This window comes from Myotis myotis, unplaced genomic scaffold, assembly GCF_014108235.1.
Source record: "Myotis myotis isolate mMyoMyo1 unplaced genomic scaffold, mMyoMyo1.p scaffold_m19_p_15, whole genome shotgun sequence".
Classification (NCBI taxonomy): domain Eukaryota; kingdom Metazoa; phylum Chordata; class Mammalia; order Chiroptera; family Vespertilionidae; genus Myotis; species Myotis myotis.
This window is the reverse complement of record NW_023416319.1, coordinates 40,944,784-40,972,049: the sequence shown is the minus strand read 5'-3', so window position 1 is coordinate 40,972,049 and position 27,266 is coordinate 40,944,784. Positions and strand designations below refer to the sequence as shown.

The 27,266-nt window shown below is 38.6% G+C and overlaps 1 protein-coding gene across 1 annotated transcript; it reads left to right on the top strand.

The window, feature by feature from the left end:
* Positions 1–26,893, top strand: PPA1 (inorganic pyrophosphatase 1). Its single transcript, XM_036336969.1, has 11 exons — positions 1–220; positions 2,462–2,520; positions 13,534–13,587; positions 14,432–14,551; positions 17,247–17,333; positions 18,755–18,881; positions 22,920–23,047; positions 23,315–23,400; positions 24,663–24,732; positions 25,934–25,976; positions 26,544–26,893. The coding sequence occupies exons 1-11, from the start codon at positions 157–159 to the stop codon at positions 26,573–26,575; spliced, it is 870 nt and encodes a 289-aa protein (XP_036192862.1). The 5' UTR covers positions 1–156; the 3' UTR covers positions 26,576–26,893.
* The last annotated feature ends 373 nt before the right edge of the window (positions 26,894–27,266 follow it).

Genomic DNA, 27,266 nt, shown 5'->3' with positions numbered 1-27,266 from the left:
GCGAGGGTGGAGGGGACCGGCGAGCGGCGTTAAAGGCGGCTCCCGGCGCCGCTCCCCTGTCCAGTCCAGCAGTGCGCAGGCGCGGAGGGCTCCCTTGTCAGTCGGCGCCGCGTGCGGGTTGCTTGCTCTGTGGCGGGGCGGCTGGTCTTCGGCATCATGAGCGGCTTCAGCAGCGAGGAGCGCGCAGCGCCCTTCTCCCTCGAGTACCGAGTCTTCTTCAGTGAGTCCGGCGGCCCCGCGGTCCCTCCCCGCCTGCCCCTCCATTCATTCCCGGGCCTCGCCGCGCGTCCCGCCTGGGCGCCTGCGGCCCGCGCTCAGCCCCTCTCCCGGGCGCGGGGTGGGCTCCTCCGGCCGGTCCCTGGGGCCTGGGCCGACCCGGTCGTCCCATTTCACAGGTCCGGCCCGCGGGCGGGACGGCAGGGGCTGGGTTGGACCCGAACCTGGGCCAGGCTAGTTTTGCAGGTGTTCGGCTGTGTGTGATGGGAAAAGGAAACCTCTGAGTCACCCTAGAAAGGTGCCTAGAGGTAAACGAATCCGTTTAAGAGGATTGTTCAATTAGGAAGAAAAGAAGGAGGGGTTGGAGCGCGGCGGGGGAGATCCCCCGGGACCTTCGTTCCTTCTGTAGCTCTGACTCTGGGCCCTGAGCGGGTTGAGTGCCGCCCCTGGCTCTAGGGACGGGGAGACTGAGGCCCCGACCATCCCTGGGGGGCGGGGGGTGCTGGTAGCGCCCCTGCCTGTCCGCTGCCGCCTGCTTTCCCACAGCGCTGATGCTGGGAGCCGCCAGTGAAACAGAAAGCCATTCCCTTCCAGGCAAGCGGGTGACGTCAGCCTGGCAAGAGAGTTAGAAAGAGCCGAGTTTTTCCCGGTGCGGGGTCTAGGCGTCCGGGGTCTAGGCACCTGCCCACCCGCACCGGAGCGGAGGAGGCTGCCGGCTGCGTGCACCGCGCTCCGCTCCGGCGCGCACCGCCGATGCCCTGCAGGCGGCGGAAAGCCACCTGGGCTTTACCCTCAGCGTTACTCTGCCTCCCGCTCCCCTAGCCATTAGGACTAGGTGATTGGAGGCGTGCAGAGAAGTGTCACCAGGGGCACGTCTGTTTCAACTGCTTTACAGTTTTACTTGGGAGGAAATGGGCAGGTGCACTCATTTCTGTGAGCGCTCCGTGTGTGTGAAGGGCAGGAAGGAGTGGGTCCAAAGGGAACTAATGGGAATACGGAGAGAAAGAACGGAGCTCCTATCAAAAGTAGCCCGGGGTGGGAGGAAAAGGTAGGTGAACTCTCGAGTTTGCACATCTGGTTGAATATTAGACTACCCTGTGAAATTCAGGGAGGCTGCCACTCTCCACTTTTTTTAAATGTTGGAAATAGCAGCAAGAGCAGTGCAGGGACTTTCGACAAGTCACTGAACTATTTCTTCCGGAGTTGCTGTTGGCACAGGAATTCCTCGGTAGGAGGGTTTTAGAGGGGTGACTGGTTTGAAGGACTGGGGGTGGTTTGGATGAGATTCACGCTATATTTGCAGAACAAACAGTTTTCAGATTGTGTATTGGTAATATTTGATATATTTGGTAGCCATGATGGAAGACCAACGCCACTGCTTGACTTTGGCACTGGCTAATGTAACTTTTTACCTGATGGAACTCTCTGGAACTTAAGAATACCAATAATTAGATCCAATTATATCATTGTATAATTTTAAGTGTTTTTTTTTTTTTAAGTCATATATTTCTTGGACTCCTTCCTTAATAGGAGATATATTATCTTCTGTAATGTTACATTTGCCAACCTCTTTAAAACTGAGAGTGGGTTGAACAGCAGTCACAGGTGACTTTATGGGATGGGAGTGGTCACTGTTGGTTTCTAAACCTGAAGGGATGCCATGTGGACCGACTTTTAAGTTTCCTGGAGAAAAATAGGGAAGTTTTTAAATTACTTTTTGGATATGGTAGTTTGGTCTCTAGAATATAGAAATTACCTGTGAAGGTGTTGTTGCAACTTGGTTATCCTAAAGCAAAATCATAATCTCAGCTGGCTCTGTCTTCCTGGAACAGTATTTAAGGCAACATGGTTTATAATTCAGCAAACTGACCCCCTCCCTTCTCTTTGAGCCCAAGGATAAGGCAGTCCCTGTCCTCATTATAGAGGTTAGTACCTCTCAGATGCCTAAGGAATGCAGGGGGTGAAAACTTAACCCAGTCTTGGAGGAGAGTCAGGAAAGGTGGAGTAGACAACCAGTTTTTTGTGGGAATAAAATCTTGGTGTAAAAACGTGTACTGTACCATTCTGGTGAGTGGTGTTGACTTTAGGGGAGGCTATGCATATGGGAGCAGGGGGTATATGGGAAATCTCTACCTTCTCAATTTTATTGTAAATCTAAAACTGCTCTTAAAAATTAAGTTTCTTTAAAAGTGTACTTCATATAATTAACCAAAAAAGTAATAACTTTTTCTAATTTATTTTGCAGAAAATGAAAAGGGACAATATATATCTCCATTTCATGATATTCCAATTTATGCAGATAAGGTAAGGTGTTCGTATCTTTTGAACCCAGTCTCGTTACTGAGGTCAGATAGTTCCACATATGGATTTTCTTATATTTTAACTAGAGGCCCCGTGCATGAAATTCATGCATGGGTAGGGTCTCTAGTGGCTGCTAGCTGCTGGCCGGGGCCTCCTTTCCCCTAGCTGTCTGCTGCCACTGCTGCCACCACAGGCAGCCAGGGCAGGGCCAGCAGGGGTAGGGGGGTGGGAGCAGGAGGGGCCAAGAGCGGTTGGCCAGCCCCACCCTTGGTTGAACTCCCAGTGGAACTCCTGGGCGAGGGGACAATTTGCATATTAGGCTTTTATTATATAGGATAAGTTCTTAAAATGCCTCATTGTGCTGTGAGTTAAGGGGCATTGACTAAATAAGAAGTCAGTCTTAAATCCAGATTATTCAGTTAAAGAAGCAACTATAACTTGGGGAAGGAGTAGAGGAATAGAAGCAAATGTTTTAAAGCTGCCTTGATTAACAAAAAAAATCACATTGGTGTCTTTTGTATGTGCATTTGGAACTAAAACCTTAGTGCTCCATTAGTGGTTTTAAAATTAAGTAGCCAGCCCAAAATTTGGGCTGTGGAATATTTACTAAATAATAAAAAATAAACTAGATTATTCAGTGAATACAGAAAAATTCAGTACTTTTAATGGACGGTAGAGTTAAGATCTGCAAATAGTGTTAATAAAGGTAAGTCCACAGACTTCTAAAAAGAGGTGCCTGTTCCTGTATATACAGTGAGCCAAAGAAATCTAACTTTAGCACAGATGATAGGCTTACCACAAAATGGAAAGAATCTTTACTTCCCTAGGAAAAAAAAGTCTACATATATTTCAAAATACTCGTGATCCTTGGGAAGTAAAATTAATTGCTAGTGACTCTTTTCATTTTTACTTTCATTTTTGCCTTTTTATGTTTCCTAACCTTTTAATAAAGAGCATGCATTATTTGTACAGATTTAAATAGTCATTTAAAAAGAAAACACAGCTTTTTTAGCCTTCTTCCTAATAGAAGTTTGTACTGAATTTAGGAACTGACACAAAAACAAATGTTTGATTCTTTTCTCTACCTTTAAAACATTTTTTTTTCATTTACTCAAGAAGCTTGATTCACAGTGAGTGCAGATCTTTTGGAGTTGTGAACGCTACATAGGTTATTGATCTTCTTTAGCTAGATGTCTGTACGTAAGCATGTGAGCATCATATCCCAGCGCACAACTAGAATATTAGTAAAGATGAAATTTTATCCTTGGGTGTGCTGTCTCACTATTTGTCTGTGCTTGTTTATCAGAGAGGAACAGACGAATTCATTTTACTTCTACCAGGAAGTTAGCTGCAGGTTTGTATTGACACTTGGACATTGGCAGAAAATCCAACCTGTGTGTTGCTTCCAAGGAGCCTACCTGAGCTGGGGCTCTAACTGGAGGCCGGGGAACCAACAGCCCCAGGCCAGTGATGTTACAGGAGGGACTTCTGATTGGCATGTGTTCTCCTGTGGGATTCTCAACATGTATTTACTCACAGACTCTGCGTTGTTACATCTGATTTCCTAGGAGTTGATGTGAACTTCAGGATCCTTCCTTCCTCTTGAATAGGCATCATTTGAATGTTTTTTGTATAAATCGTATGTATAGCAAAGTACTTTACAGTAACATCTTACACCATTTTGAGTAATGAAGAAGTATAAAGTGATTACCCTAAGTTTATTGATGGCACCTTGGCATACAGCTGTACTAAGGAAGAAAACATTGTTTTGACATACAGCTGTGTTGTGTTTTTATTTTTATTTACTTATTGATTGATTGATTGATTTCAGAGAGGAAGGGAGAGAGAGATAGAAACATCAATGATGAGAGAGAATCACCGATTGGCTGCCTCCTGCACACCCCCACTGGGAATCGAACCGTGACCTCTTGGTTCATAGATCGATGCTCAATGACCGAGCCACTAGCCGGGCTGTGTTGTGTTTTTTTAAAGCAATGCTCCTGTCTTAGTTCATCCGGGCTGCTGTAACAAAATGCCACAGCACGGGTAGCTCATAAACAGCAGAAATGTATTGCTCACAGTTCTGGGGCTGGAAGTCTGAGATCAGGGTGCCAGCTTGGTCAGGGGAGGGCCCTCTTCTGGTTGCAGACATCTCAGAGTATCCTCACGTGGCGGAGGCGCCCAGGGCGCTCTGCAGAGCCTCTTTATAAAGCACTAATCCCATTCACGAGGGCTCTACCCTCATGTCTGACCACTTTCCAAAGGTCCCACCTAATATACCATCATCTTTGAGGTATGAATTCTGGGGGGACACATACATTCAACATATGAATTTTGGACTTGAACATGAATTTTGGGGGGACACAAACATTCTGACCATAGCAATAAGTGACTTGACAATGTTCTAGCCAAGGACTAGAATGATCATAGCAATTGTGGTATCTAATCTTCTTGTTGCTTCAAGTTTCTTCATAATAGGAAACTGAAGACTAGATTGGTGTCATGTAAAACATCTTCACTCAGGTTATTCTGTGACTCCTTGAAGTCTCATACGGATTGGTTGTATCTGTAATCTGGGATTACTTAAATGAAGACTTTTAGCCCTGATTGGTGTGACTCAGTTGGTTGAGCGTCCTCTCATACATACACCGAGAGGTCGCCAGTTCAATTCCTAGGTTTGAACATGTGCCTGCAAACCGGCACATGCCCAGATTGCAGGCTTGATCACCAGATGGGGGCATGCATGAGGCAGCTGATCCATGTTTCTCCCTCTCTTTTCCTTTCTCTCTAAAATCAATAAAAACATATTTTAAAAAAATACTTTGCTCTTGTACCACCCAAAGGTGGCTCAAAAGCACAAGCTCTTGCAACAACTCTGTATTTCGCTAGTGGTCTATTCCTCAGTGAACTTCAGTACTTCAGATTACCGCCTGAGAAACAGGAAAGAGTTCCTTTGTTTCATTTTTAAGGAAATTCACTGTGTACAAAATGAGTAAGGGTGTGGTACACATAAATTATTTTGGATTATAGCCTAAGTAAAATAACAGATTGATTCAATTGACTACAGAAGAGTGTGATTTTAAAAATATTTCAACCCTAATTGGCCTGCGGACTGAAGGGTCATAGGTTTGATTCTGGTCAAGGACATGCAGGCTGGATTCTGGCCCCCGGGTGCTTGCCGGAGGCAACCAATTGATGTGTCTCTCTCACATCATGTTTCTCTGTCTCCCACTCCCTACCACTCTCTCTGAAAATCAATGGAAAAAATATTCTTGGGTGAGGATTAACAACAAAAATTCCAATGTAATTAAGTTTACATACATTTTTGTATGTGTGTTGCCATAGGCCTTATACCTAACATGGTCATCCATTAGGCAGATGATAATGAGAGAAGGTACCTTTAGCATTAACACAGTCAGTTCTACTAAGGAAAATGCCCAAAGGATTATCCTACTCCAAGTCAGGACTTTTCAGTGTGGAGAGCATTTGATTTGGGATACATGCCATTAGGTAATCAATCCAGCCAGTTCTGGGAATCATAACTCAGACACGCTGCTTGAATTATTTCCAAATCCATTGGGTAGAAGAAGGCAAGGGCAAGGACTCACTGGATTTTTGTTGTTATTTTTTGGTTTGTAAGAGTGTCCTTTGCTCTGGGGCTATTTGGGAATCAAATATAAAAGCACATGTAGTTCAGAGTGTCTTCTGGCTTAAAATTTCTAAGATACCAGAAATTTTAAAAATATTTTAAAATTTTAAAAAAGAGCATAAACAATGTGAAACATTGGGTAAATTAAAGCTTTATCTAAATGCGAAAGTATTCAAATATGATTTGATGTTTAATTTTAGAAGTTTGGTATTTTTCTATTCCATCTTAAACTTTGATGTTAAGTACTAGTTCTAACAATATAGGCTTGTTTGCTTTTCAGTGACTATGGGGAGCATATGTAAATATGGAACTATGTTTCTTTGCTCTCTTAAAAAAAAGTCAGGCTTCTAATTAAATAGGTTGATGCCTGAGAAATATAACTATTTTTTGCAGTGTGTATCATTCTTAGCTTTTTAAAGATACTATCTCACTGTACAGTGCCCAAAATTTTGAGATTCCTCTATACTACTCAAATGGATGCTTTTCAGATTATTCACTTTCTTAGGGATTGCCTTCTTTTGAATTTTCTATTTCTGTTCCATAAATTGGAGTTGTAAAAATATTACAGAATTAATAATATAAACACTGTTTGTCTTTCTCAGCTTGTTATTTATATAGAATGGTTGGGTTTTCTGAGTTGTTTTGTTTTACCTTTTGGTTTTGCATTTGCCAAACCAAAGTTAGAACTCAAAACATAGATGAAAATTATCACAATTAAACTTAATTGACATGTATAAGTAAAAATAAGCTCCTATTTCCCCCCTCAGATGAGCTTTAAGATGACTAAAATTTGAAAACAGCTATTCTAACCATAATTTCTGTGATTTATAAACTTTATAAAAAAATTAATTTGTGCTGATTAAATATGCATATATTGTTCTTGAAGCAAGTCTCAAAACACAATAACCAAACAAATAAAAATACGTTGATTATGTTGACCACATGATTGGTTATATCTGAAGACTTTGAGAACTCTATTTTATGGATAGCAAATCTTGATTTGAGTCCTGGTTTTATCACTGACTGGTTTTGTGATGTTACTTTACCTCTGAGCACTTGTTGGTGTTAGTGGAATTTTGTTACATTCTACACTGACAGCTCATGATTCTATATATTTAACTTGCTGTTGAAGTCTTATTAAAGATTTTTATTTCAAAAGCCAAATAATATTGTTAATACTTATTGAATGCTTTCCATACCTTGGGCTCTAAACTAAACCCTTTATGTGGATTATTCCATTTAACCATCATGTCATTCTCTAAGCTAGGTTCTTTTATTAACCCTGTTATCTGGGATCACCAACTAGAACTCATAAGCAATAGCCAGGCATTCAGGCCCAGAACCCGTGGTCTTAACCACTGAGCTATACTACTTCCCATGAGGCATGTTTGTGGGTGGATTTTACTTAGTGCCTTTTTGTATTTTCCGCATTCTCTATAGTAAACATCTCTTTGATGATGCAGGAAAGAAAGACTTGCTTAATTCATTTTTTATTTTTATTTTTATTTTTTTAGCTTAGAATGCAAAGGAACTAAGAGCTTTCTTCCTTTGGGAAGGCTATACAGTTTTGTAGTTCAGGGTCCTTGATGGCTCTGAGGCCCTGGAATGGCCATTGGTGGCTTTCTGAGGTTCTCTGAATTCTCTGAAATTGCATTTTGCTATAAATGTGCATTTTTTCCCTCAGAAAATGCATATTTATAGTAAATTGTAATTTTCTAGGGTCAGAATTCTCAGTTGTTGAAAATCCTAGAAAAGTTTGACAACTGAAAATGCAGACACTTTGCTTGATTTTTTATAAAGAAAAGAAAATAAATAAGATAAATTTAGAAGAAAATTCAACTACCAGTTTTCCAAATTTTATTACAAAACAAAAATAAAAGAAAGGGTGGTAGAATCATGATTTTTTGTATTTCTTCCTAAATCTGATATTTACTTAATTGCTGAAGTTATCTAGAGTAACACATGATTCGTCAAATAGAAAATGCTAATTTGAGCCACGTATGTAATTTTTCAGTACAGCATGTCAAGTTCACTAGGCTTCAGGTTCAGTGATGGAAACAGATCATATGTCATGAGGCATTCATAAGTCTCTCAATAAAGATACATTTAACTTTACTGCTAAGATTCAGAGATAGAATGTAATTAAATTAAGAGCATGTTTCGTGTATATACATACTTAACTACATTACTAATAATAGCCATAGTCTATTCATTAGTAAATGACTTATCAGACTACTGTCTTGATCCACAAGAAAACTAACCAGTTTGGAGATGAGACCTAGGATCACCATGCTACTGTAATATTCCTGTTGAATCGGTGAAGTTATCAGCCTAATCAAGGTATAGGTTTCTTGCTGGTTTATACCATATGATCCAGCAATCCACTTTTGGGTATAATACAAAGGAAATCTGCATTCCCACATGCATTGCAGCATTGTTCACAATAGCCAAGATGTGGAAACAACCTGTATCCTTTGATGGATGAATAGGTAAGAAAGAATTTATTTATATATTTATATGTATACTAGAGGCCCGGTGAACGAAATTTGCGCACTCGGTAGGGCGGGGGAGGGTCCCTCAGCCCGGACTGCGAGAGAGTGCAGGCCAGGCTGAGGAACCCCACTGGTGCACAATCGGGGCCAGGGAGGGATGCAGAAGGTTGGCCAGCCAAGGAGGGACCACGGGAGGGCTCCAGGGCATGTCCGGCCCATCTCACTCAGTCCCAATTGGCTGGACCCCAGCAGCAAGCTAACCTACCAGTCGGAGCATCTGCCTCCTGGTGGTCAGTGCACGTCATAGCGACCAGTCCACTCTCTGCCCCCTGGTGGTCAGTGCACATCATAGTGAGCGGTTGAGTGGCCTTAGTATATCATTAGCTTATTATACTTGTTGAACAGCTGACCAGTTGACTGGGCACTTAGCATATTAGGCTTTTATTATATAGGGTATAATGTGTCTCTCTCATCGATGTTTCTAACTCTCTATCCCTCTCCCTTCCTCTCTGTAAAAAATCAATAAAATATATTTTTTGGGAAAAAAAGATAACCTTTTCCTAAACCTTCAACAACTTTTTTTTTTAAATAGATTTTGTTGTTTTTCTTCTTTCTGATTTTGAAACAACCAGCCTCACTTTAGGACAAAATTACTTTTTTCCCTCTTAAAAATACATATTTATACCTTATAGTTTTTATTACTGAAAGCATTATTTTTCTTTCATAACCTAGAAACATAGGTTTGTAAAAAATATATATATTTCAGAGAAGAAAGGAGAGGGAGAGAGAAACATCAATGATGAGAGAAAATCATTAATTGGCTGCCTCTTGCATGCCCCCCACTGGGGATTGAGACTACAACACGGGCATGTGCCCTGACCAGGAATCAAACCATCACCTTCTGGTTCATAGATCAATGCTCAACCACTGAGCCACACAGGCCAGACATAGAAACATGGGTTTTTACTGGCAAATATATTTTATAATTTTTTTTATTATTTCATAATTTTTTGAAACATATGCTTCCTCAACAAAGCATAAGAAGTATTTATTAACAGATCCAAATTTATTTTTTAGCTCTACTAAAGATTAATCTTAGATCACATAAACCTGAAAAACATTTCGGTTAGTTCTTGTATTTTTGAAAATCTTAGAATAGCCCACCCTTATAAGTGCTTGTTTGTTTTTTAAACCAATTAAGTAGTTTTTGTTTTATTTTTAAAGCAACTAATACCATCTGGAGGCAGAAAATGCTACACATCTATAAACATATGTATCGACACATGAACATGCAAACAGACTTCATGGCTAGCATAAAAGAAGTGGTATCTATTCAAAGGATCTTTACTCCCCACCGCCTCTATCAGCCAGTCCTCATGCTAGCAAAGTTGTAGATATCTTTTTCTAGTTTCAGTTCTAATTTTCTAACCCTGGCTCCTGCCTCTAGCTGGGTGTCGGTGGCCAGCTGAACCACCCCTAAGAGGGGCCAGCCCGAAGCTGTGGCCATGTACTTTCCTTCCAGACCACAATGTGTAATGTGTACTTCTTCAAACAAGCATAAGAATGGCCAGTGTTTTGGGGGTGTCCTTGTACTCACATGGCAGTCCACAGGAATCTAGTGTATGGGCCACCCTTCTCCACAGGGAAATAGGTGGCCAACCGGGGTTTCCCCATGAGTGCCTTTTTCCTAAAGGCCCGTTTCTTAGGTCTCCTGGCTGGCTCACCACTTGTGACTTACAATTTCCCAGGGCTGAGAGACTAGAGCATGAGGCTGACAACCCTGTCATTACGTTTATTAAGGCACCTGAGATACGAGGTGCATCCTGGGAGATGGCAAGGTGACTTGGATATCCACTGCACCTTCCACCCCCCAGAGTCTGTGTTTTATAGTTAAAAACACTGAGTCTAGGTGCTGGGAAAGAAATGATTGTTTAACGTAAGGGAAGGGGGACCTCCAGGTGCCCAGATGCCTTGGTGTCAGAGCTGGTTAAGAGACAGATAAGGTCACGAGTGGCTCACTGCAGAGTTTTGTGTACATTCCCAAATGGGGTTGGCGGACAGCAGTTGATATGGCAGATTAGCTTCAAGACTGAGTCAGCTCTGTCCACAATGCACAATATAGCAGTTCTACTTTAAATTTGTTGAGGTACCGCCATTCTGTTTTCCACTAGAGGCTGTGTGCTGTTTTACTTTCCTACCAACTGCACAAGAGTTCCAATGAGAATGCATGTTTTAACAGCAAACATTTTTCTAGCAATGGAATAACTGGTTGAACACTTTTCCTTATGATAATAAAAACTACACATGCACTGCTTTGCTTTAAAAAAAAAAAATACAGTAATCACTACCGCATCTACATACACTTGGAAATGTGCTAAACATTCATTTTGCAGGCTAGTCTCTCATCTCGGTTTGTGGACCCCAAGCTGTAGCTTGAGGCCTACAGGCCAGAAGGACCTGGTTTGGAAATCCAGCTCTTTAGGGAGTTAAAAACGTACTCTGTTCACTGGTAGTTTTCAGTGCCTAGAAAAATGTCACTTAATGATGGTGCTCAGTAAATGTTCGTTAAAAAATGAATCAATTGGATATGTGGCTCCTTGCAGGATACTCCTTGCTATTTTTGGCCCAGCTAATGTTGTTTTGTTTGTTTGTTTTTGTTTCTATTAGTTACACAGGTTTGTAATATTAGGTAATGTGGTTTTGAAATCTATACATATTTATCATTTAATTCCATTGAAGAGTTTGATGTAGTTTCCAAACTTTGAATTAATGATTTCAGCTCTATTTGCTACTTTGTTTTCTCGAGGCAATATATTCATTCTGTATATATATTTTTTTAATATATTTTATTGATTTTTTACAGAGAGGAATGGAGAGAGATAGAGAGTTAGAAACATCGATGAGAGAGAAACATCGATCAGCTGCCTCCTGCACACCTCCTACTGGGGATGTGCCCGCAACCCAGGTACATGCCCTTGACCGGAATTGAACCTGGGACCCCCCAGTCCGCAGGCCAATGCTCTATCCACTGAGCCAAACCGGTTTCGGCCATTCTGTATATTTTCTTAAAAAAAAAAAAATTAACAATGGATCTCTTAGGTTTTCTCATCTCAGAGTAACAGCTCCATCTTGTGAGCCTTTAGGCTACTGCTGTAAAAACTCTAAAAGCCCTTTGTTCTAGTATCATAGATTTACAGATCCTATATTTTAAAATACCAGAGTAGTGGGACTAGATAGATCTTGAAAACTATCTCCATTCTCTGTGGTTTTTATGTTGTTAGCAAGTAGGCGTCAGGATGTTTAGAACAAAACCCAAGGAATGTTTTAATCTCCCTTGGTTTGACTAAGATTTACACTCTTTAATATAAATCTGTGTAGCTTTTCTGCTTGGTTAAAAGTAGCAGCAAAGTAATTATTGACTTGAAACCTTTGACTTATTCTCTTATAGTTCATCAGTCCCTGATTTTTGTTTGTATATCTTTAATTTAATTTATTGGGGTGACATTGGTTATTAAAATTACATGGGCTTCAGGTATACAGTTCTATAAATCCCTGTTTTTTATGCAAAATAGCAAAGATGTAATTCTAAGAAATTATATGACTAAATGATTTTGATTTTAAATCAACTTTAAAGATATATTTTATAACAGAGTAATTGAAGATTTGGCTTCATGTGTGCTTTTTATTGAGGTTATCAACTGAAAAACTGAATTTAAAGTTTTGCTCCATGGCAAAAGTAATTTTCTGACTCCTCAAAGCTCAGTTTTAATTGGAGATCCTATGTCAAGTTGGTATTTGATGTAGGTGTGCAAAATGAGATGACTGTGATTTTCTGTCATTGTGTTTCTAAATAATAAGCTCTTCGGAATTTTTAAAATGTATCATTCACTTTTAAGTAATCAATATTAAGGCTGGAAACTAATTACACTTAGAAATGCTATTGGTAAAAACATTTTTAGAACATACTATTTTATTTCAGTGTCCTTTTGAGGAGTGCTGATTTTTAAAGACAGCCAAGTTGGGAGAATAATGGGGGTGATTCATTTTGTTTGAGGCTAAAACCAAACTATGACAAAATAATTAAACTGATTTGGGATTTGTCTTATGAACCACCTCTGAAACAGGTGATTCAAAAACATTTTGAGTGATTTCAGAGTCACAATGGAAATGACTAGGCATTGGAGATGATTGCTTTGAAGATGGGCTTCCTCAGTGATACAAGTTCTGTTATGTTTAGAAACTATTTCCCTTTATAGAAACACTAGAGGCCCGGTGCATGAAATTCGTGCATGGGTACAGTCTCTAGGCCTGGCCTGTGATCAGGGCCATCTTCCCTGGCAGCCGGCCCCGCTCCCCCTTCCCCCACCACCCCCCGCCGCCACCTACCCCCAGTTCCCCGTTCACCATTGGGCAATGGGAGCCTGCCAGCCGGGGAAAGAGATCGAGAGGTGGTCAGTGTGCCTCATAGTGACTGGTCAAGCGGTTGTTCTGTTCGTTCCACCATTAATGTCAATTTGCATTTTACCCTTTTATTATATAGGATTCTTTCCACATACACCCCAACTGTTTAATTAGGAAAAATATAAAACACCCAGTAAAGTTTGAAAAATTATATAGCGGACAACCATACACCCACCACCTTGATTTTGTAATACTTTCGCAGAATAGTATTTTGCAAGAATAATATCTTGCAAAAGTAATATTTTGCTTTGTCTCTTCATCCATCAGTCTGTCTTATTTTTTGATGCATTTTATTGAAAGTCCATTGACTTCAAAGATCAGATGCAATGAACAGTTTTTCTTTGGAGGAACCAGGGCCTGCTCATTGAAGAGAATAAATTAGCTCCTGTGACCATCTGACCTTCTGTTTTTCAGGATGTGTTCAACATGGTAGTTGAAGTACCACGTTGGTCTAATGCAAAAATGGAGGTATGTTTGCCTTTGATAGTACGATGTAGGATATTAGCTTTGATCTAGCCACACTGATTTGCTCAAGGGTTAAACAGCTAAAGTCCAAGGTTACCTCTTTCTAGTCCCAATCTATTTTCCAGTTATAGTTCCCATTGCCTGCCAAACATTTCCTGTGTTCCAACTAAACTTATCTATTTAGAATTTACAAATATGCTACAGACTTCCCTTCCCTTACATCTTGGCTTCTGGAGTTCCCAAAGCATGGAATTATCTTTTTCTCCTCTGTCTTGTTCTTTTTAAGTCCATCATTGACTTCACAGAGTCAATAGGCTTTCCTTGGTCCCCCAGCCACAAATGATCTTATTGGAATTTCTGTTGCATTTTGTTAATTTCCTTCTGATGACACATAAGATATTTGGCTTTTTGTTAAGGATATTTTTTATGTGTTTTATGTCAATTAAGCTTTTTAAATGTAACCACACTTTGCATGTAATAGATACTCAAATGCTTTAATAATTTTAAATGCTCTGAAGGAAAGCTGAATTTGGTAATATTTATTTTACCTTTTTAATAAAAATCTTTTATTTCTCAAATGTTAGGATTTATTCCAGGTAACTTTAGTTTTGCTTTCTGAAATTACTAAATGTTCTTTTCCCCTTCTTGATAGTTCCTGTATACCTCAAATGTTTTCCACTTAAAGGCGGACTATGGAGAAACTTTTATTTCAAATTATAAAAATGTTACAGATAAAATATGTCATTACAGTGGAACTAGGGGGTGTGCATTCCATAATTCCCTCAAATCCTTATTTGAATAGGATTTTACATCCAAATATGCAATGATTAGAAAATTTTTATTTCAGATTGCTACAAAGGACCCTTTAAACCCAATTAAACAAGATGTGAAAAAAGGAAAACTCCGTTATGTTGCAAATGTGTTCCCTTATAAAGGATATATCTGGAACTATGGTGCCATCCCTCAGGTATGTCTCTGTGCAATTGTTAGAAATGTACTTTTTAGCTTACAAAAAAATGAACTTACTGCTGTTAGTAAAAAAATATTTAAACATCTTCAGGAAGTTTTTGCTATAATAGATTTTAAAAACATAAGAGGTAATTAATTTTAATACTTCCTTGAATAACTTTCCAAGATAACCTAAAAGGCAAATATTTACAATGTTTAATTTCATGTTTGAAAGTTTGTTCCATTTTGAAATATTTATCTTTCTATATGGACTCATTATAAATTATATAAATTCTTTCTTTACAGAATGAGTGGCAAATCTGTATTAAGAGAGACAGTGTAGGCTAATGGTGATAAAAGCACTGATTTTGGGCACCAAAAAGACTAGAGTTCAAATCCCAAGGCTGCCACTCCCTAAGTTACCTCGTTTGTCTTTGTTTCTTCCTTCCTGAGACATGAATCTCTCCCCCTGAGATATTAATAGTACTTAGCTCATATGGCTATTGTGAGGAATAAAGCACTTAGTTCACAGAGCTGTTGACCTTTATGTTTAGAGTCCTGATTCCCTCTTTAAGCCAAGCTCTCTGTGGTAAAGCAAAAATAGGATTTTCCTGAACAGTCAACCCTTTGAAGACAGGAGATAATCTGCACTGTTTACAAATTTATCCCCAGTGCAATGTCAGTGTTATGTAGTAGGTCCTTATGTAGCATTTGAGTGAAGAGTCACTAAAATCATGTCTATTATGAGTAATCAACAGATTAAATTCTAGTTTGGTTAGGCTAATGCTGTGGCATTTAGGATTTTTACACAGAATATTCTGTTTTTTCCCTATTGATAAATAGTTTGTTTTTATTAGCCATTAAGTCCAGGGGTCCTCAAACTTTTTAAACAGGGGGCCAGTTCACTGCCCCTCAGACCGTTGGAGGGCCGGACTATAGTTTAAAAAAAAACTATGAACAAGTTCCTATGCACACAGCGGCGGCAAAAACACCTGGCGGGCCAGATAAATGTTTTCAGCGGGCCGCATGTGGCCCGCGGGCCATAGTTTGAGGACCCCTAATTAAGTCAATAAGTGGAACCTATTGTGAAACAATCTATAACTTAACCAAGCATAGGTCAAACTCATCTAGCTTGCCTTAATTATATCATTTTGCCTTGTACTTCAACTTATTTAATATTTAGCCTTGAAATACCTTCCCTCTGGGAAAACAGTGCTGAAATTCTTATTCCTCTGTAGGCGGATTTGGCTTTGCGGCATCCGGTCTTCTCTATCACCCTTCATTTTTATCTTTTTCGCTTTACTCCAGCTGAGTAGACAAACAAATCCAAGAAAGTTTTCTGGATTAGGAGAGAAAACCAAAACAACAGCTACGTTTTAAACTTGATTTTTTGGTAAACATAGGTCATTTGTTCTTTTCATGGGATTCTTTGTAAGGACTCTATCTTGAAAGAAAGCCAGTAACTTAAAGCTTCAGAAAATTCCGATTAAACTTTTCAATCTTAGCTCCTGTCAATGATGACACTTTTACCATCAGAACACAGTTTCTGTTTTAGTATTACTGCCTACCTACTTCTGCTTTGGAAATTTATTTTAAAGAAAATCTAGTTAGTACAAGATATTAAGTACCAAGAATTCCTCAAAGCAGTTTTCTTTTCATATATTTTTAAAGTAAGTATTTGGGCCTATATCTGTGTTTGCAGTTGTCTCCGTTATTAGGTGTGTGTTTTTTCTCTTTAATCCTCACCTGAGGATATGTTTTTTTTGTTGTTTGTTTTTAATATCTTATTGATTTTTTTACAGAGAGGAAGGGAGAGGGATAGAGTTAGAAACATCGATGAGAGAGAAACATCAATCAGCTGCCTCCTGCACACCCCCAACTGGGGATGTGCCCGCAACCAAGGTACATGCCCTTGACCAGAATCGAACCTGGGACCTTTCAGTCCACAGGCCGACGCTCTATCCACTGAGCAAAACTGGTTAAGGCTATGTTTGTTTTTTTGATTGATTATTTTAGAGAGAGGAAGGGAAAGAGAGAGACAGAGAAACATTGATTGGTTGCCTCCTGTACATGCCCCAACTGGGGATTGAATCCGCAACCTAGATATGTGCCCTGACCCTGTCTGAGAATTGAACCCGTAACCTTTTGGTGTATAGGACAATGCTCTAACCAACTGAGCCACCCAACCAGGGCAGGTGGTTGTTTTTTGTTTTTTTTAAATAGGATCATTGCCTGTTTTATTAATTTTTTAAATATTTTAAATTGATTTTTAGAGGGAGAGGAAGGGAGAGGGATAGAGAGATAGAAACATCGATGAGAGAAACATCGATATCAATCGACTGCTTCTTGCATGTCCCCTACTGGAGATCAAGCCCACAACCTGGGCATGTGCCCTGACTGGAATTGACTGATGACCTCTTGGTTCCTGGGTTGGCGCTCAGCCACTGAGCCACACTGGCCGGGTGATCATTGCCTGTTTTAAAGCTTAAATGTAGTTTAGCATTCTGTGCAAAATAGGAACCCTGGTATTTAATTAAAATTATGATGTGTAGTTAAGATTCTTAAATGTGAGTAAAAGTTTTTCTAAATGAGAAAAAATAGCTGAAGATTACTATTTTTGCAGAAAGACTCATGTGATGTTTTAATGTCAACATGATCCATTCTGTCAGTAGCATGTATAGGAATGATATGCTCTAAGCATTTTTCCCCCCTAGACTTGGGAAGACCCTGGACACAATGACAAACACACTGGTTGTTGTGGCGACAATGACCCAATTGATGTCTGTGAAATTGGAAGCAAGGTAATGTAATCTGAAATGTTTTTCTTTAGTGCTAAGATGATATTAATGAAATATATAAAGTTCATACTTTAAAAAATATTATGAATAATGATGTCACTTGAGGTGATTAGAAGCTTCCATTTCTTTTAAAGCATTTGTATATTTAAACCTAGCCTAGAAAAAGATGTACATATAAGTGTATATGGCTATACATACAGGGTATCCCCCCAAATTATATACACTTTGAATGATTATAAAGTCAGTGTTTATTATTACTAAAAATAAGTGAAAATTAAGTGAGTTATCAGCTGTTGAAGTGTGTATACATTTTTTAAAATATATTTTTTATTGATTTCAGAGAGGAAGGGAGGAGAGATAGAAACATCACTGATGAGAAAGAATCATTTGTCAGCTGCCTCCTGCACGCCCCCTACTGGGGATCGAGCCTGCAACTCGGGCATATGCCCTTGACCAGAATTGAACCCGGGACGCGTCAGTCCGCAGGCCAACTCTCTATCCACTGAACCAAATCATCTAGGGCCGTGGTTGGCAAACTGCGGCTCGCGAGCCACATGTGGCTCTTTGGCCCCTTGAGTGTGGCTCTTCCTAAGCCTTAGGAGTATCCTAATTAAGTTAATAACAATGTACCTACCTATATAGTTTAAGTTTAAAAAATTTGGCTCTCAAAAGAAATTTCAATCATTGTACTGTTGATATTTGGCTCTGTTGACTAATGAGTTTGCCGACCACTGGTCTAGGGCAAAAGTGTGTATATATTTTTGGCGGACACCCTATATATGTGGAAGAAGTAGACATGTTCTGCTTTAGAGGGCAGATGACTGGTCAGTAGATGAAGGGTCCTAAGAAGCAAATGTCATCTCAACACAAGGCAAACCTTGCAATTGACCCAAGCCCAGTAACCTCACGAGTTGGACATTGATGGTAGGGACTCCTGTATCAAGAAGGGTTGCTTTAAGATTCTAACTGTAGTTATATATCTTTATGAACTTCCTCAGGCTTGGGAAAATAGTAAGCAACTGAAAAGAAACTTGTCATTGAGTTTCTTAAGTCATCAAGTTCAGTCATATTGTATGATGTCTAACTCAGTGGCTTCTATAAAATAAAAGCACATTAAAATATATATTTGAAACAAAATTATGGGGGGTTTGGCACACTCAATGACCGTTGAAAGAAAGATTAATTATCCTGAATCATGTTACTGATTTTCTTAGGACCTATAAGTAGTAAGGGTACATTTTCAACTTTGATAAAACTGATGGGCAGTTACTTGTTTAGCTCTTAAAAAACTGCTTAAAGGAACAATCTTAAGGTAAGTTTGCAGAAATTGGTGTCTTCCTTATTTCCTACTATCCATCAAGTAAAGTTTTTCTTCCAAAGTTTCATTCTGTGGTATTGTCCTGACTGTGGTTATTGACTCTCAGGTCTGTGCAAGAGGTGAAATAATCCGGGTGAAAGTTCTGGGCATATTGGCTATGATTGACGAAGGGGAAACCGACTGGAAAGTGATTGCCATCAATGCGGATGATCCCGATGCAGCCAATTATAATGGTAAGAAAGTGTAAAGAGTCTGAAGTATTTGTGCTTACATCTGATGCACCCCTTAACCTATAACGACAGAATTATAAGCTCATGCCTTCAAACTCTTAAAGAACGGAGGAGCAAAACATTTGACAAAGCACTGCTGTTTCTAATGCTGAGTAAATTTTCTGAGTAATTAACTGAGCAAATTTTCTCCTTCGTTCCAGGAAAGACAAAAATCTGAGAGTTTGTGTTTACTGTTTTCTCCTTTCCTTCCTCATATACTTGCCCTCAGTAGGTCTATTTATTTATTTTTAAAATTTTGTTTTAATTGAAATGTAATTCACATGCCATTAGAAGTCATCATTTTTTTTAAATGTTTATATCATCACAGAAAGGTTTATGGACAGCACAGAAGAGTCCCTAAGGACTTCCTTTTTAAAAATTTTTTTAAATATTTCTATTACAGTTGATGTACAATATTATAGTTTCAGGTATACAGCCCAGTGATTAGACATTTATATAACTTACAGAGTGATCACCCCAATAAAACTAAAACCCATTTGACACCATACATAATTATTAAAATATTATTGACTGTACTGTGCTTTTTATTTTATTTTTTAAAATATATTTCTATTGATTTCAGAGAGGAAGGGAGAGGGAGAGAGAGATAGAAACATCAGTGATGAGAGAGAATCATTGATCAGTTGTTTCCAGCACACCCCCTACTGGGGATTGAGCCTGCAACCTGGGCATGTTTCCTTGACCAGAATTGAACCCGGGACCCTTCAGTCTGCAGGCCGACACTATCCACAGAGCCAAACCGGCTAGGGCTGTACTGCACTTCTTACACCCCCACTACTACGTGTAATTACCAGTTTGTACTTCTTAATCCCTGTACCTTTTTCATCCATTCACTCTACCCCTTCCCAGCTGGCAACCTTCAAAGTGTTTTCTGTATTTATGAGTTTCTATTTTGCTTGTTTGTTTATGTTGTTTTTTAGATTCTACATATACGTGGAATCATATGGCATTTGTCTTTCTCTGATTTACTTCTCTCAGCACAGTGTCCTCTAGGTCCATTCATGTTGTTGCCGATGGCAAGAATTCATTCTTTTTTATGGCTGAGTCATAGTCCATTGTATATCTACACTACTTTATCCATTCATTTATTGCTACAATAAACATATGGGTGCTTATATCCTTTTGAATTAGTGTTTTGTATTTCTTTGGATACATACCCAGAAGTGGAATTACTGGCTCCTTCTTTGTCTCTTATATAGTCTTTCTTTTAAAGTCAGTTTTGTCTGGTGTAAGTGTTGCTACCCCAGCTTTTGTTTGTTCCCAGAATATCTTTTTCCAACTCTTTGCTTTCAGTCTTTGTCTTTCTATCTGAAATGAGTCTCTTATAGACAGTATATGTAAAGGTCTTGTTATCCATTCAGCTACTGTTTGTCTTTTGATTATTTAATCCATTTAAAGTAATTGTTGATAGATATGTAGCTATTGCCATTTTATTCATATTTTTCTTCCTTTTTCTTTTTCCTCCTCCTCCTTTTTCCTCCTCCTGCTCCTCCTCCTCCTCCTTCTTCTCCTCCTTTCTCCTTCATCTCCTTATTGGCCCTTTAACATTTCATGTAATACTGGTTTAGAGGTGATGAACTCTTTTAGCTTTTTCTTGTCTGAGAAGCTCTTTATCTGTCCTTCATTCCAAATGATAGCTTTTGCTGGGTAGAGTAATCTTGATTATGGGTTCTTGCTTTCATCCTTTTGAATATTTCATGCCAGTTCCTCTGGCCTGAAAAATTTCTATTGAATAATAACCTGACAGTCTTATGGGAGCTCCCTTGTAGGTAACTAACTGCTTTTCTCTTTGTCTTTAACTTTTGGCATTTTATTTGTAATGTGTGTTGGTGTGGGCTTCTTTAGGTTCATCTTGTTTGGGACTTTTTTTGCTTCCTGTACTTGTGTGTCTTTTTCCTTCACCAGGTTAGGGAGGTTTCCAGTCATTATTTCTGCAAATAGGTCCTCAATCCCTTGCTCTCTCTTTTTCTTCAACACTATTAATTCCAGGACATTTCTCCACTCCAGCAGGAAACCCCATATCCATTAGCAGTCACACACTACTCCCTCTTCCCTCAGTCCATGGCAGGCACTTACCTATTGTCTTATCCCTATGGATTTTCCTATTCTGAACATTTCATGTAAATGCATTCATATGATATGTCTGGCTTGCTTCACTTAGCATAATGTTTTCAGGGTTCATCTATATTGTAACATGTTCAGTACTTCATTCCCCTTTTTTGGCAGTATAACTAACATTACACAAAACTTACTATTTTAACTATTTTGAAGTGTACAATTAGGTGGCATTTAGTACATTCACGTTGTTGTGCAACCATCACCATTATCTAGTTCCAAAACATTTTCATCACTCCAGAAGGAAACTTTGTACCTTTAAGCAATCACTTCCTATTTTTTCCTCCTCCCAGGCCCTGAAAATCACTAATATGCTTTTTGTCTCTATAAATTTTCCTATTGTGGATATTTGACATTTCTCAATCACAATTGTGTAAGCTAGGAGATCTTACAGCACTATTATTCTGTCATTACCAGGTAGTGCCAAGAAAGGTTTTTTTTATCTTGTTACGATTTGTCTTGTTAAGATTAATAAAAGAAAGATTTCTCTTCTTATTGGAAAGATCATTGGACCAGGTGCTGAGATGTGGATTCTTTGACTTATTAGCTGTATATTAACTTGGTAACGTTCATAATTATCTGTAAATACCATTTTATGGGGAAAGCAAATGAGAGGTGAACAGGGTTTGTGAAATAAAAAGCACCATCTGAAAGGAGGATAAACTTTCATCTTCTACATGAGAAATATTTTTTAAATATCCCAAATAAAATTGTTTTTTAGAGCATTTATAGAAAATTGGTATTATGACCAATATCACTTTGACCCACTTCTGAGTGTCTGTTCCATGGAATTCCTCAGAAATATATGCAAAGATGTATGTACAATGGGGTAAGTCTTTTGGGACTGAGCCCTTTAATTTGTGGGATCAGACGCTAATTCCAGTAGTGTCATTATTAAATTGAATTGTTGGACACTCACTTGGTGCCTGAAGAATAGGAGAATTGGTCAGAAAATTTCTGAGGAAATACCCCATACTTGGGATTTTCGGATTTTCAGATTAGTTCTGTATTAGGTGACACATTTTGTGTGAATTATTATAAGTTCCTTGAAATTGATCAGTGTTTAAACAGTTCCCAGTTCACTTTGTAAACTTTTCATACTTTTAGTGGTACTATGAAACAAAATGCATGAAATTCTTTAACTGTGTGTGATATAAATTGGACTTAATGTTATTTTATACAAATACCAATAAGCTTTTGTTGTTAAATGTAGTCCTCCTTCCAAAAAACACTTTTTCTATTGATATTTTTAGCACTTGTATCTTCTGTTTGCTTGCATTGAGGGGCAGCTTGATCATTTAAAGTTGATGGATGTACAGAAACTTTAAAGAGTTATTTTAAACAGAACACTTTGCTGTTGGCCAGAACAAAAGCATTGTGATATAGAATGTCAATACTGCACTACAGTTAGAATAGTCTAGTCACATTTACTATGTAACGCATCAGTGGTCATCAGTGTCATCCATTTTTGTCTTTAGTATGTAATTGTGGTGAATTGAGGCTCTGTGAATAGAGCCTCAACCTGTCTTTCTTAGTATCGTCTGTCCGTCTCATAGAAATTACCAAACGTTTGCCAAACTGTTCTTTCATTATGTAGCTCCAATCACTTCTCCTTCTTCTTATCTAATAGAAGTTACTATTGTACTGGTTGTTCTCTGAGCATGTAGTGTCAGAGGTATTCTAAGACACTAGTTTTTCCTTTTAGTGTGTATATGCGTTCCCTTCTCAACAAGGTGGTTAGCTCTAATGTGATCTTGAACTTTTTTCATAACCATCCCACAGTTCTTTCAAAGGAAAGATGTACTTGATATTTTATCACATAAATAATTACGTATGCACCTTGGAATCTGCTTATTCTCTTCTAAGATATTAATGATGTCAAGCGGCTGAAACCTGGCTACCTGGAAGCTACTGTGGACTGGTTCAGAAGGTACAAGGTTCCTGATGGAAAACCAGAGAACCAGTTTTCTTTCAATGCGGAATTTAAAGATAAGGTAATGTGTCATTCAGAACTGTGGCTTTAAGTCTGTTTGTATCGAGACTTATAATTTAACCTACTGTTACCATTTAAAGACTATATGATCATTTAAAAAATGTCTGAAGACATTGACTTGATGTTGATTTATTCATTTGAATGTTTTCTTCCATTTTGACTCAAGGAAATGATTCAAAGAGACAAAGTTACCAGGCTTTGGGAAAATGGTGATACTAAGATAAGAATACTTTTCTAACATCGTAATGCATATCTCTTCAAATTATAGGATTTTGCAACTGCCATTATTAAAAGCACTCATGACTATTGGAGAGCATTAGTGACAAAGAAAACTGATGGAAAAGGAATCAGTTGGTAAGCACTCACTCTTTTCATGTTTAACACATAAAGCAGACCAGCTTGCTCCAAACGTTTTAACAACCATAACACAGTCATCACTTCCACTTAGAAAAGAGCTTCTGTTGTTGAATGTATTCTTCCTTCCAAAAATATTTTTCCTAGTTGATATTTTTAGCACTTGTGTCTTCTTTGTCATTCAGTGTTCAAGTGAGTGGGAAGGTAGATAAACACTTGAAAAGTGACCAGAAGATACCTGAAAAGGACAAACTAAAACTGTCAGGGGGGCAGTGAGATCAGAACATTCTGAGGGTAAGAGATTGGGAAAGGCATTAAGGAGGCAGAATGGGGAGGTGGAGCAGCCCTCAGGGGCGATCAGGGCCAGCAGCCGCAGCTCGCACCTGCTGACAGTGCTAGGCCATCGGGCTGGCACCAGGCGCCGCCAGCAGGTGCGAGTGCTGGGCCGTACCATGGCACGCGTGGGAGCAAAGAATTTTCAGTAACCACCAGAGGCTTGGCCCCGATGACAGTGACCGGCACCCTGCCTTGGTCTGGCACCCCTGCTTACCTGCTCCACCATCCTGCCTCGGCCAGATGTTCCACGTGCACCCCCTGGTGGTCAGCACACGTATAGCAACCAGTTGTTCGGTTGTTCTGCCGTTCGGTCTATTTGCATATTAGAATTTTAACTATATAGATGCTTCAATGGTAGTGCATATATGTTTTTGAATTAGTATTTTCAGCAGGTAAATACCCAGAAGTAGAATTCTAGATCATATGTTGGTTCTAGTTTCAATTTTTTGAGGAATCCCTACACTGTTTTCCATAGTGGCTGTGTACATTTCCCACAAACAGTGCACAAAGATTCCCTTTTCTCCACATCGTTGCTGACACTTTTTGTCGCTTGTCTTTTTGATGACAGTAATTTTAACAGGTGTGAGATTTTCTCATTGTGGTTTTGATTTGCATTTCCCTGATGATTATTGATGTTAAACATCTTTTCAGGTAGCTTTTTGGTATATGGGACGACGCTCCAACCCCAACTGAGCCACCTGGCTGGGACAATGGGATTATTTTCTTAATTTCTCTTTGATAGTTTGTTATTAATGTATAGAAGTGCAACAGTTTATGTATACCGATTTTGTACCTGCAACTTGAATAAACCTGAGGTTCAAGTAAATTGAACTTGAATCTCCTGCCTGCCATCTTCAACTTGTTTTTTAACTTGTGAGAGAATTTTTGTTACTGCAACTCATGACTACCTTTGTTTTATTTAATAGCATGAATACCACAGTGTCTGAGAGCCCCTTCAAGTGTGATCCCGATGCTGCCAAAGCCATTGTGGATGCTGTACGTAAATGTTCCTTGAAAAAGGACAAATATGGTGCTAAATGGGGAGGGAAAGTACTGCTTTCACCAAGTACTTGAGTACCTCCTGTATGCACATTACTGTGTGAGGTCTTGAAATTACAAAACGTGAACACACCTAAGCAGACATTTGACTGCATGTAAAAGCTGAGTAGTGTCCTAGTCCACCCTAAATTGGTCAGGTAGCAAACTAGTACAATTTGTACTACTAACCCAAGTGCCTGTGTACCTATTATAAGCCATGTTTCACAAAAGAATCAATGGCAACTTACTTGTCAAGGTCAGTTAAAGTTATCACATTTTAGGTAATGTTGCAGGGGCAGTTCATAATCCTAGAAAAGACTTTCATGTAAGGCAGTAAAATTTTTTTAAATATATTTTTATCGATTTCAGAGAGGAAGGGAGAGAGATAGGTAGACACATCAATGATGAGAGAATCATTGATCAGCTGCCTCCTGCATGCCCCCCATTGTGGATTGAGCCTGTGCCCTGACCTGGAATCAAACTGTGACCTCCTGGTTCATAGGTTGGTGTTCAACCACTGAGCCACACCAGCCAGGCTAAGACAGTAAACTCTTTATCAAAGACATAATTTTGTTTTTGTACTATTTTTTTATCTGATTCAGATTAACTAATATATTTAACTAGATCATCTTCATTTATTCTCGTTTACAATATTAAATAAGGAAAACAAAAGAAAATTAGGTCTGATTTTGTACTGCTTTTTAATTGAGTAAAAGGAAAAATAATTTAGTGATGAAGCCAATAATGTATATTTATCTTTATGTATGAATCCTGACAAAGTTGAAACGAATAAGAAAAATTGGATAGGAAAAGCTATTGGTTGGCAATCATAACTTTTCAATGAGAACACTCTGCCTACATTTTATATATATATATAATATATATTAAATCACTATGTGTGTAAATCAGTTTTTATTCTTTATTTCAAAGTACATTTAGTTTTATTATTTATTCTCATATATGTCATTTAAAGAGGCTTGAGTTTGTTAACATTTTTTAGCAGCAGAGCAAACCTTGTATTCCTATAAATTATTATTTTTTGAACCTAAAAATTAGGATAGTTGTCTTCTGTTCAGATTCATTTTCATTTTTGTCAGTATCCTTTTTTTTAGTTTTTTAAAAAAGAATTAGACTAATGTATTTTAACATTTTATTTTAGTTACCACCACCATGTGAATCTGCCTGCACAATACCTGCAGATGGTAAGAACAATATTCTAGTAAAATTACATTAAGCCTTGTGTGAATGTGTGGGAAAATTATATCTATAGATAAATCTTACATACCACATCCATACAAAGAAAGAGAAGGAAGGGGAGAAGAAACATTTGTGGAGTTTCATAATGTATGTAGGAAAAAAATGGTTGTACGTACCACCTTCGGTGCCAACCCTAATCACAGCTGTTTCCACACCATGACCCACTCTCTGGGTTCTGGGTACATGCTTCGTGGACTCTGGGTCCCCAACTGGCCATATGCTGCTTTACCCAGAACTGAGTTCTCTCCCCCTATAGAGTTAGAATTCGCTATCAGGTTCCTCTAATGAGAATCACATGTTTATATGATTAGTATCAAGAGTAATGAAGCCTAAAAGAAAACACTGGTAAATTGCCTGTTTTTGCCATAGTGAAACTTGCAAGTCTGAAAGTTTGTTTTATGGTAATCAATAGTAGGATACATTAAAGCAAGTATATTCTTCTTTGTTGTATGTTGGGTATATTTTGATTCTTAATGAAGGTTCTAATTTGTTTTTCTTTTCTCTGAATATAGTGGATAAATGGTTCCATCACCAGAAAAACTAAGAAAATTTCTCTGGAATACAAGCTGATATTACTGCATCATACTCATCTGGAAGTATTAGATGCAAGAGTAGTGGCTTTTCTAAGCTTTAAATTTATAGAACTAATCTAACTAACAAAGGAAATTCTGCTGTGACCAACCCAATATATTTAGTGTGTTAGCCATATGAAAGCATTTTTCATCTCAGCTAAGATAACTTTTAACACAGGCTTAAATATCAACGCAGTTATTGGAATTTGGAAGTCATTTGTGAATAAATGTGCGCGGTATTGGATGTATATGTTTACTATGTATTAGAAAATAAAATTATTTTGCTGAAATTTGTCTTATATTTTCATTTTAATCTAAAGCCAGACATTACCAAGCAGGCATGGGTGCTATTTGTTGTTTGTTTTCTATCAATGAAAATTTAATAACTTAGACTAAAACTGATATTACTTTTAGGAATCTGAGAGTGAAATTTCTTATTTTTACAGTAGTCTTGATATGTGCTCTTGCCCAATTCCTAGCATCCCACTGTAAAGCAGAAGCTTTTAAATTTATATCATATTAGCAGAAAACACAACCTCGCTCACCTTTGGAAGTGATATAATTACCTTCTTTACTTCTCTAGGCAACTACTTGAACTCTTAAGTTACTTACATTATTCTCTGAGTTATCAGCCAGAATAGCTTTGTGATTAAGTTCATGGGC

Bases quoted from the DNA above. Each gene is read 5' to 3' on its own strand.
- PPA1 (XM_036336969.1), top strand. From the start codon at position 157: ATGAGCGGCTTCAGCAGCGAGGAGCGCGCAGCGCCCTTCTCCCTCGAG. The intron at 2,521-13,533 runs GTAAGGTGTTCG...TCTGTTTTTCAG, and splicing joins TTCCAATTTATGCAGATAAG to GATGTGTTCAACATGGTAGT. The intron at 24,733-25,933 runs GTACGTAAATGT...ATTTTATTTTAG, and splicing joins CCAAAGCCATTGTGGATGCT to TTACCACCACCATGTGAATC.